This window comes from Aquarana catesbeiana, linkage group LG01 (genome assembly GCF_042186555.1).
Source record: "Aquarana catesbeiana isolate 2022-GZ linkage group LG01, ASM4218655v1, whole genome shotgun sequence".
Taxonomy (NCBI): Eukaryota; Metazoa; Chordata; class Amphibia; order Anura; family Ranidae; genus Aquarana; species Aquarana catesbeiana.
The window spans coordinates 120318584-120330840 of record NC_133324.1 but is presented as its reverse complement, the minus strand read 5'-3'; the positions used below and the strand labels follow the sequence as shown (position 1 = coordinate 120330840).

Below are 12257 nucleotides of genomic sequence, written 5' to 3'. Positions count from 1 at the left end.
CAAAACACAAAAGATCACAAACACTTTATTACTGCTTCTGTCTTGGTTTGAGGCTGTGTTCACATTTAATTTGGATGCGGCTCACAGCAGGGCTCCGGTGCGTCCCTGTTTCAAGGACAAATCGGGTTCGAATTTTTGCCTGCATCGGACCTGAAATGGAGTCAAAGACGCACTGGACCCCTGTGCAATCCGCTCCACAGCTGTCCCGGAGATGTGTGAACCAGCTCAATTGAGCCAATCACAGTCTCCTGTCATGCGCCTCCTCTCTCTTCTGATTGGCTGACCAACTTTGATTGACAGCAGCAAGAGCCAATGATGCCACTGTTGTGTCTCAGTCAATCAGGATGGAGAGTCTTGGAAGGCCGAGACAATCGTGGACATCACTGGAGGGAGATGGGGCTCAGGTAAGTATGAGGCGGGTTGCTGCACACAGAAGGATTTTTATCTTAATGCATAGAATGACTTTACAACTCCTTTAAGGTTCAAAAATCAACCTGTGCCCAAATCCGTAAATAGTTTGTGTCATGCAAAACCACAGCTCAACTGCCTACTGCCCTTCCCAGCCACAAGTGTAAACAAGGCCTAATTCAAATGGGCAGTTTGAGTTGAGCTCCACTGGAACAGTATTAAAGCGGAACTTTATTCAGAACAACTTGATAAAAATTTTTTTTTAGTAAGGAACGTTACAGAGCCTTAAAGTGTTCATACCCCTTGAAATTTTCCACGTTTTATCATGTTACAACCAAAAACGTAAATGTATTTTATTGGAATTTTATGTGATAGACCAACACAAAGTGGTACATAATTGTTTAAGGGAAGGAAAATGATCAATGGTTTATATAAATAAAAATATGTGAAAAGTGTGGCGTGCATTTGTATTCAGACCCCTTTACTCTGATAAGACCTAACTACAATCTAGTGGAACCAATTACCTTCAGAAGTCAACTAATTAGTAAATAGAGTCCACCTGTGTGTAATGTAATCTCAGTATAAATACAGCTGTTCTGTGAAGCCCTCAGGTTTGGCACAACTACAAACCTACCAAGACATGGCTCTCCACCTAAACTAACAGGCTGGGCAGGAGAGCATTTATCATTGAAGCAGCCAAGAGGCCCATGGTAACTCTTGAGAAGCTGCAGAGTTCCACAGCTCAGGTGGGAGAATCTGTCCACAGGACAAATATTAGTCATTCACTCCACAAATCTGTCCTTTATGGAAGAGTGGAAAGAATAAAGCTATTGAAAAAAAAAGCCATAAGAAGTCTCGTTTGCAGCTTGTGAGAAGTCATGTGAGGGAGACAGCTAACGTGGAAGAAGGTGCTCTGGTCAGATGATGCCAAAGTTGAACTTTTTGGTCTAAAAGCAAAACTCTGTGTGGCAGAAAACTAACACTGCACATCACCCTGAACACACCATCCCCACCGTGAAAAATGGTGGTGGCAGCATCATGTTGTGGGGATGCTTTTCTTCAGCAGGGACAGGGAAGCGGGTCAGAGTTGATGGGAAGATGGATGGAAGCAAAAAGAGGGCGATCTTAGAAGAAAACCTGTTAGAGTCTGCAAAAGACCTGAGACTGGGGTGGAGGTTCCTCTTCCAGCAGGATAAGGACCCCTAAACATACAGCCAGAGCTACAATGGAATGGTTTAGATCAAAGCATATTCGTGTTAGAATAGCCCAAAGTCCAGACCGAAATCCAATTGAGAATCTTTGGCAAGACTTGAAAATTGCTGTTCTCCATCCAATCTGACAGAGCTTGAGCTATTTTGCAAAGAAGAACGGGCAAAAATTTCACTCTCTAGATGTGCAAAGCTGGTAGAGACATCCCCAAAAAGATTTGCAGCTGTAATTGCAGTGAAAGGTGGATCTACAAAGTATTGACTCAGGGGGGCTGATTACAAATGCATACCACACTTTTCACATATTTATTTGTAAAAAAATTTGAAAACCATTTATCATTTTCCTTCCACTTCACAATTATGTGCCACTTTGTGTTGGTCTATCACATAAAATCCCAATAAAATACATTTATGTTTTTGGCTGTAACATGACAAAATGTTGAAGAGGTACGAATACTTTTTCAAGGCACTGTATATTCCACATTAATAATTATGCTACCAAAATTAGTTTGTGCTATAAATTGCTCCCAGTATTGCTCCTGTTTCTTCTTGTCGGAGGCTGCTATTTTGCTGAAGCCCAGAGCCCCTGAGCGCCAATAAATCTTTTAGGCTGTCAGCTGATCGGCCTCTACATTTTCGGCACAGTGCCAAAAAATAGAGAGCAGCTGGGCATGTGGAGCAGAGTTGGACAGCATATTACTGGATTTCAAACAGTATAGACGTTTATTTTTAATGTTTTATATAGCTATACCTCAAAAAGGCACCAACCTGAAGTGATCTAACAAAACCTAAAGTGGTTGTAAAGCCATTTGTTAAGTCTCTACAATCCCCTTGTTGGATAACAACATGTGCCCCACTGTATGTCTTTTTTTTTTTTTTTTTTTTAAAAAGCTGATTTATACCTTCTATCAGAGCGTCTCCCGGAACTCACGTAACTCCTCGACTGTCTCCTCTCCCCATCTGACAGATAAAGCGGGAGGGGCCAAGAACTCCCGCTGACTTCAGCTGGGAGGAGGAGAGAGCTGAGGAGTTACGTGAGCACCGGGAGACGGTAGATATAAGGTAGATATCGGCTTTTTTAAAATAAAGGACATACAGTGGGGCACATTTCTTTATCTAACAGAAGGGATTGTAGAGATATAAAACGATTATTTTATAAGCTGGAGGGGAGGATCGTGGAGTGGATGGAGCGGTCAGGCGGGAAGGGGGGTGTTATAGAGGAGACGCAGCAGATGACAGAGGCACCCAAACAGACCATGGTGTCAAGGCTCAGTAGCCATGATAAACCATGGTCAGTTTACAGGGGGGAGAGCAGAACAAGGCAGGATCAGCCAGGTTTTTTAGGTGTTACAGGGGGCCATATTATACAGCACAAGCACTGTGCTGTATAACATGCTTTAAAGGGACATAATCCAATTTTTTTTCTTTTAGGGTTACAAACACTTTAATTTTCTGACTAAAGTTCCACTTTTAGTAAAACCTTAATAAATGTTATCACATTTGCAAAGAGTAGCTCAGCACCTAATTGACTCCCTTCTGAGTAGAAAGGGACAATATACCTTACCCAAGTACTTAGCTACTAACTGTATGATCTGCAATTTTGTATTTGCCGCTTTCTCTTTAAAACCTTGATGAAATGCATTTAAATATATGTAGAACTAGTACAGTAAATTAAAGTGTGCATTGAACAGGACAAAATTCTACGTTCCTAGAAAAATTCATATTGCTGTAAATATATTACACAGGTACAGAGTTCAGCAGCATGGGTAATGTAATCTATAACCCATTATACAGAAGTGCAGCAATTTAGGGTACATAGTATATGTTAAAGCTTACAGATTGTAGTGATCTCAGTTATGTGATATACAGCCAGATGGTGGACTAGAATATGTAATGTAAAGCAAAATTTACTGAGCACACTTGACTACTGCATGTGACCAACAAAATCGTGTACAGAGCATGCATGAGTGCAGTAGTCCAGACCATGTAACAACAGCACAGTATACAGAACATGGTGTATGCCATGTACAGCATAGCTATTTCCCTTTATGACACTCATGGGTCACTGTAGACCATGCAGACCTTTTTTGATTTAGGGAAGAACAGTTGCTTTGCTAAGGGTTCAATTCATTGACATTTCATTTTTACATTATCATCTATTCATAGGCTTTTCTTCCTTATCACGTCCAAGCATTGTCCTCTGTCCACAGACTTGTGTTTCTCTTAGGCTTATTTGAAATTTGTTGGCAGACCACAAGCCTATGTTAAGCTGGCTCACAAAGTAAGACCGGATCATCATTATTTGATGTAATATTTTATTAATTGCCTGTGTGTGGGACCTGCAGTTAGGAAACAAACCCGAAGTGCACTGCTATTGAGGATTTTCACAAAGGAGAACAATTGCCTCCTTTTGACATTTACATAGTGCACAGAACTTTATCTGCATGCAAAGCGTGTACGTTGGATGGGTTCTGTGATGATGTCAGTATGGATTAACTGCTGCTTTGTGAGTGGGGAGCTTAGTGAGATGGAATTACAGAACAAGTGACAGACAGGCATGGATTGCCCAATTACAAAAGAGAATCAGGAAACAGAATCGGAGGCAGTGTACTTGGCTTATAGTGTGTAAAACAAAAATTAGCTTTCCTGAGTGATGAACACTTGTTTGGAATTATATTATATACAAGGGAAGGTGCAGAGAACTAGAACAGTCAATGTCCCACAATATTTGAGTGATGTGCTGTATAAGCATAATATTATATGCACAGTAAAAATGTTATTACAACAAAAGTCCAGTCTTATAGTTGTTTTAAAAAAGTCCACGGACCATATGAGATGATAACATATGAGATGATGACATAGGATTGTCATCAGCGTAGTCGATTAGTTCCTGCTGTGTTAGCGCTCTGTTGCTCGCTTTGTACACTGTTGGATGGTCATCGGCCGGCTGCAGTGGAGGATTCCTCAGAACGAGGCTTGAGGCGCAGGTGGTTTCTAGGCGAGGAGGGATAACGTCACTGGAAAGCGACGCGTTTCCTGAGCCTACAGGCTGCGAGTGAAGTGGCAGCCGCGCTCCTTCTTCAAGCTTGGAGCGAGCAACAGAGCGATAACACAGCAGGAACGGATCGACTACACTGATGACACCCCTATGTTGGGACTCATGCTTACTATGACTCCATAATTGTGAGTTGCCTGTGTACTTTTATTTCACATTAAACTTGTCCTATGTCTGCACCCAGAGGCGCCTCTTCCCTTGTGTCTTGTTTGGAATTAGACCTAAATATTACTTCTCATGGTTTTCTGGGGGGAAATTATAGGTTTCACATACAACATTTATTTTAATAATTATGAGTATTGCCTGGTTTGCTACTAATGAGAAGATGGTCAGTGATCCACTATCGGACTGCATGCAATTAAAAAAGGAGATAACCCAAGCAAATACATCTCCACATCTCCTAAAAATGTAAAATTCTAAATTGTTTTCTTAGCACATCAAATTTGGGTCTCATTCAGTGACATAATTTTTGTCTAATTCCAGCAATTCTATATTTAAATGCTGGTTTACAGATCTGTTGCTAGGATATGCAGTATAAATAATGAGTAGTCCAGATTGGGTAATTCTCCACTTCAGATATCACGTTAACATTTGAGTGCAGGCCCTCTTTAACCACTTCAGCATCCGGAAGATTTGGCTGCTCAATGACCAGGGCATTTTTTGCGATACGGCACTGCGTCACTGTAACTGACAATTGCGCGGTCGTGCGACGCTATACCCAAACAAAATTGACGTCCTTTTTTTCCCATAAATAGAGCTTTCTTTTGGTGGTATTTGATCATCTCTGCATTTTTTATTTTTTGCGTTATAAATAAAAAAAGAGCCACAATTTTGAAAAAAACACAATATTTTGTACTTTTTGCTATAATAAATATCCCCAGTTTTTTTTTAAAAAAAAGGTAATTTTTTTCTCAGTTTAGGCCGATATGTATTCTTCTACATATTATTGGTAATAAAAATCGCAATAAGAGTATATTGATGGGTTTGTGCAAAAGTTATAGCGTCTACAAAAATAGGGGATACATTTATGGCATTTTTATTATTTATTTATTTTTTTTTTACTAGCAATGGCAGCAATCTGCGATTTTTTTCATGACTGCGACATTATGACGGACACATCAGACACTTTTGACACATTTTTGGGACGACTGACAATTATATAGCGATCAGTGCTATAAAAATGCACTGATTACTGTATAAATGACACTAGCAGGGAAGGGGTTAACACTAGGGGCGATCAAGGGGTTAACTGTGTTCCCTGACTGTGTGTTCTAGCTGTAGGGGGAAGGGACTGACTAGAGGAGATGACAGCTTGTGGTTTCTAGCTATTATCTGCCTCTCCTCACAGAACAGAACAGGGATTTGTGTGTTTACACACACACACACCTGTCCCTGTTCTGCCTCTCGTGCCCGCGATCACTCGTGGCCGGCGGTCATCGCAGCCGACGGCCACAAGCACCGGCAGTGCAGTGGGTGCGTGCGCGTGCCTGCTATCCTGCCTAAAGGAGCCGAAGTATAGCTACGACGGCTAGCGGGACCGTGCTGACCTGCCGCAGTTTAATGACGGGGGCTGGTTGGCAAGCGGTTAAAGCAGAACTATACTGCATCTGAGCATCACAAACCAAAAACACTATTTAATTATTTTTTTTAATATTCAAAGCAAGCTCTTCCCATCCATCCATCCACATCTCTGTACTTTTTTGGCTGAGAAATCACTTTGAAAAACACCCCCTAGCATTTCTGGCCGTGGCCATCTTAAGAAAGATCTGATGATTCATGTAGCATTTACTTCCTGGAATCCATCTACTCTTAACTCAGGCAGGAGGGCGTGCTTAGCTGAGCAAGTCCCTCCTCCCCTCTTGAAGACTCCTAAAATGTATGACATTGTTTTTATAGGCCTGGAAAGCAGGAAGTAACTTTAGAAATGAAAAAATGTTTAAAACAAGCAAATATAATATACCTTTCTATCTAATTACTAATGCTAGCAGTGTAAGGATTAATAATAGTCAATGTTGACTGAGAGAGTGAAGTTCTGCTTTAAAAACTTTGGCTGCAATATGTCTTGTTTGGTTCTCAGATATAATGTATGTAAAGAAGACACTCCAATTCAGCACAACCCTCATTTCTTCATACATGCTGGGGAGAACCCAGTCTTTTGTGTGCACAGGCCCAAAATTAATAATAATACAGGAGGTAAGGTTAGTTGTTGAGAAAAATTTGTAGTTTGCTGTAGAATGCCAACTAGTGCTAAATGTACTGTAGAAAAGCGTGGGGACACCTTTCTACATACGTAAATTCACACAACCACTTAAAAGTGTTATCAAATTGTAAGCTATAACCCCAATTTGAATAAATATTAAAGTGTTTGTAAAGCCTAAACATTTTTACCTTTTTAATGCATTCCTTGCATTCAAGTTAAAAATGTTTAGGTGTCAGCATTCCCCCTCACCACCCCTATTACTTACCTGAGCCCTCATTCAATCCAGTGCTGTGCACATCTGCAGCTGTTCTCTCCCCTCACTTCCGAGTCTCACTGGATTTGCTGGGGCACCGGAAGCCATTGGCTCCCAGTGCTGTCATTCAAAGCCAGCAACGCAGGGGCAGGGCCGAGTCCTGCTGTCTATGTGAATGGACGGAGCAGTGGGGCTTGGGTGCGAGCACACACAAGTGCTCCCATGGGAAGCGGCTTCCCATGGGGGCACTGGACAGAGGGGCGGGGCCAGAGCGCCGGCGGGGGACCCAAAAAGAGGAGGTTCATGGCCGCTCTGTGCAATTCCATTGCACAGAGTGGGTAAGTATACCTTTTTATAATCACTTAAAGCTTAGTAAATCTTCACTATCTTCAGCTAAAAAAACACAACACATTTAGAGGATACATAAATAAATGTACACATGGCAATGGCTATTTGAGATTAGAAGATACAAACAAGGAGTTTAATCTGAATTAGAAAGGGGTACAACATTTATTACATTTGAAAAAACAGAGCTGTAGAACATGTAGAAACTGGGTGAATGTTTTCATAGAGTATTTTATGGAGCTTAGTATAAAGAATACATCTCTTGGAGAGAATGTAAGTTTAAATTGCATAAATTGTTAAACCAAATTTTGTGTTTTCAGCTTATTGGTAACTTCGATGGGACACATCAAGCTAACTGATTTTGGTCTGTCAAAAGTGGGCCTCATGAGTATGACCACCAACCTGTATGAGGGCCATATTGAGAAGGATGCCCGAGAGTTTCTGGACAAACAGGTTGGGTTTAATTACAAATTTTGAACATGTGCTGTATTTCTTATTTTGCCTTTTTGTTTTACAGATTTCAATTTTTGTAAGATGTTTTTTTTCTTTTTGCCTCAATTTCTACATAAAAATAGAAGAGCAAAATTATGTTAGGGCTGAGCATAGTAATCATAGCAACCAGTCAGATTGCAACAGTGTTTATATTTCCTAATGCCGTGTACACACGGGCAGACTTTTCAGCATCAAACGCCCGACGGACTTTCGAAGGAGTTACGACAGACTTTCGGACGACCGGACTTACCCACACACGAACGGACTAAAGTCTGTTCGAAAGTCCGTTGGTTTGAACGTGATGACGTAGGAAGGGACTAGAATAAGGAAGTTCATAGTCAGTAGCCAATAGCTGCCCTTGCGTCCTTTTTTGTCTGTCGGACTAGCATACAGACAAGCGGATTTTTCGACCGAACTCGAGTCCGTCGGAAAGATTCGAAACATATTCCAAATCTAAAGTCTGTCTGATTTTCAACAGAAAAAGTCTGCTGAAGGTCCGATGAAGCCCACACACAGTCGGATTGTCCGACGGATTCGTTCTGTCGGACCATTCTGGTCGAAAAGTCCGCCCGTGTGTACATGGCATTACACTCAATTTTTGCAAGTATGCTTTCAATTTTGTTTTAAAAATATCATATTAATATGGTCTTTGCAAGTTTTATAATCATTGAAGTAATGATCAGGACATGACTTAGGATTCAGTAACTTAGCTAATGTGAATCTAAATAAAGTTGATGTTTAAGGTTTTTTTTTCTGTTAATTCAGCCACCTGAACTTTTCCCAGTAGTTTCAGAGAAGGCTTCAGTTTAGTCCCCTGCTGCAATTTTCCAGTTTCCCCATTATTAGAGTAATTAAAGAGGACCTTCAGTCATTTTTCAACGTTCCATCTATTAAATCTTCTACCTTTGTTGTGTAACTTTGGATAGTAAAACATTTTTTTTTCCTGCCAGTTAAATACCTTATACAGCCCACTTCCTGTTTCTTGTCTGGTAAAAAGTCTAGGCTTATGACATCACGCACAGCTCTGTCTCTCACACTTGTGAGAGTTTGCCTGGAAGTGGCGGGTGGGGGGTTGAGTCATAAGAGGGCCAATGAGAGCTGCAGAGCTGGAGGTGTGTCTGTGTAAATCCAAGAAGTGAACAGGCAGTAGCTTCAGATGCCCACAGTTTAAATGGATGCAGCCAGACTCAGTGGAGGGAGAATTCTGCAGCATATTTGGCAAGTACAGAATCACAGTATATATAAAATATGCAAAGTGGTTGGAGGGAAGCTTCACAATGACAAAGATGTTTTTATTACAAGTTATGTGAGCAGACTGCAGTTCCTTTAAATTCCAGTTTTCACTTGTTCCGCTGCTGGTAAAATCTGGTATGGCAGCTCATCAAGTAAAATAGGTCATCCTTATGCCGCGTACACACGGTCGGACTTTTCGTCTACAAAAGTCCGACAGCCTGTCCAACAGACTTCCGACGTACCTTCGGCGGACTTGCGGCAGACTTTCTTACGAACGGACTTGCCTACACACGACCACACAAAAGTCCGACGGATTCGTACGTGATGACGTACACCGGACTAAAATAAGGAAGTTCATAGCCAGTAGCCAATAGCTGCCCTAGCATGGGTTTTTGTCCGTCGGACTAGCACACAGACGAGCGGATTTCGGGGTCCGTCGTACTTACGACGTAAAGATTTGAAGCATGTTTCAAATCTAAAGTCCGTCGGATTTGAGGCTAAAAAAGTCCGTTGAAAGTCCGGAGAAGCCCACACACGATCGGATTACCAGCCAGCTTTAGTCCGTCAGCGTCCGTTGGACTTTTGTAGACGAAAAGTCCGACCGTGTGTACGCGGCATTAGGGTTGGGAGTTGATGCCATACATGGAAAGCCATGAGCAGTAGTTAATTTAACAAAAAAAAAAAATGGTTATTCTTAAAGCAGGTTTATCTTATAGTAAATTGGTTCATCTTAAACATACAATAAGTGCTCCTTGGTTAAAGGTACAACATTTCTATGGTCCTTTTATTATTATTATTATTATTATTATTATTATTACATGGAAGGCAGGGATAGTTTTAGATTTCTCCTAATAAACACCTCTCCAAATAAACACCTTTCCTTATGAACATGAAGGATATGATTGTAGCTGACTGATGTTTTCAGACAGCAGAATAAAGATTTAGATTAGACTGCTATTCTCTGTAGACTAAAATTGGCGCTTATGATGCATTGTACAATTAAGGGTGCTAAAATCTTAGCCATGGTCCATTTGCTTTCTTCATGGCTCATTACTGTTTGTCCACAATCTGTGTATTCTAAAATGACTTGGAAAAATCCCATCTGAACAATGGCCCTACTGAATTTATATATATTCTGCTTCACTTTTCCTCCATTGTAATGATACATTTATAAACAGTTCACCGTTTACTACTTGTAACTGAACATAAATTCAGTTTTTTAGGATTATAAACAGATACTATATTTGAAATTAAGAGCCCACAGGCATTACTCTATCTCACTTTAATTCATCATAATAATCAAAGACTCAGTAGTTTTTTTTGTTGTTTTTTTATGTTATCTTGTTAAATTTCCTAAATAAAGTTGAATGTTTATTTGTTTTAACCTGCTTGGTTGGTGTAAAAGCTGATATTGGCAGGTTGTGTACTTGCTGTAATTAAGCATCCATTTCTCATTCATCACTTGTCAGGGAACGCTAGGACCACGCTTCATGTTTATATATGCTGAGCGCGCAGGGATGAGGCACGGGGAATGTTTCTCAAACAGAAAGCTGAAATAGATCGCGTTATTTTCCACTTGACCAATATTCTCCCTGCTGATAGAAATAATTTAAAAACATGGATCAATAAAAGCCTTACATAAAAAAAGATAAAAACATTGAGGAAGACAAAAATAAATAAATAAAAATTATATAGTCCAGGGTAAATGTTTTCATAAAAGACATCTATGTTAATTCAGTGCAATGAAACCTAAGTGCCATTTGCAGTAATGAGCAAAAAGAAGGGAAACCTGTAGTTATATTCGTGTTGTGCTTTATTAGCAAATTAGACACCTGCAAAAAAAAAATATCTTGTGGTTCATAAATAAAATTGATAATTAAAGTGTAAACTCAAAAGGAATAGTCAGTGCTAGGGAAAAAGAGAATATTTACACAGCTAGCAAGTAAGGTAAGGTGGTCTCCCATACAAGTACTGACCAGGGCCGACCCCACTTTGCTTCTTAACCACTTCAATACAGGGCACTTAGACACCTTCCCGCCCAGGCCAATTTTCAGCTTTCAGCGCTGTCGCAATTTGAATGACAATTTCGCGGTCATGCTACACTGTACCCAAACAATTTTTTTATCATTTTGTTCCCACAAATAGAGCCTTCTTTTGGTGGTTTTTGATCACCTCTGCGGTTTTTATTTTTTGCGCAACAAATAAAAAAAGGCCGAAAATTTTGAAAAAAAACAAGTTTTTCTTTGTTTCAGTTAAAAATTTTTGGAAATAAGTACGTTTTCTTCAATGATGGGCACTGATATGGCTGCACTGACGGGCACTGATACGGTGGCACTGATAGGTGGCACTGGTATGCGGCACCGATGGGTACTTATGGGTGGCACTGATGGGTACTTATTGGTGGCACTGATAGGTGGCACGGATGGGCACTGATAGGTGGGCACTGATGGGCATGGATGGGCACTGACAGGTGGCACTGATGACACTGATTGATGGCACTGATGCCCCTAAGGGTGGCATTACTGGACATCAGTGCTATATAATGGTGCCAATCAGTGCCCATTTGTGGGCACTGATTGGCACAGATTGGGCATTGACTGGCCACATTGGGCACATGTGGATGGCCATGGGGTACATACCTGGCCATCCACATGTTGCCCCTCTCCCTGGTGGTCCTAGTGGCGATCCCTGGTGGTCCAGTGTGGTCATCTGAGGGGGGGCTGCACTGATAAACAATCAGTGTAGACCCCCCTGTCAGGAGAACCGCCGATCAGGTCTCCTCTATTCGCGTCTATCAGACGCGAGTGAGGAAAAGCCAATCAACGGCTCTTCCTATTGACATCGTGATCAGCCGTGATTGGACACGGCTGATCACATGGTAAAGAGCCTCCGCCGGAGGCTCTTTACCAAGATCGTGTAGCGGTGTGTCAGACTGACACACCGATCCACCGATTGCCGCGATGCGCGGCAGCATGTTATCCTGCTGGACGTCATATGACGCCCAGTCAGGATAACTGAACCACCGCCCGGCCGTCATCTGCTATGGGCCAGGCGGGAAGTGGT

At 41.3% G+C, this 12257-nt stretch overlaps 1 protein-coding gene across 9 annotated transcripts in view; it reads left to right on the top strand.

The window, feature by feature from the left end:
- MAST4 (microtubule associated serine/threonine kinase family member 4) overlaps positions 1-12257 on the top strand; it is an 865092-nt gene that overhangs the window by 793418 nt on the left and 59417 nt on the right. For all 9 annotated transcript variants that reach the window (XM_073623363.1, XM_073623355.1, XM_073623371.1 and 6 more), the window contains one exon: positions 7790-7922. In XM_073623363.1, the coding sequence (XP_073479464.1) occupies positions 7790-7922 (133 nt within the window). The remainder of the gene's footprint in view (positions 1-7789; positions 7923-12257) is intronic.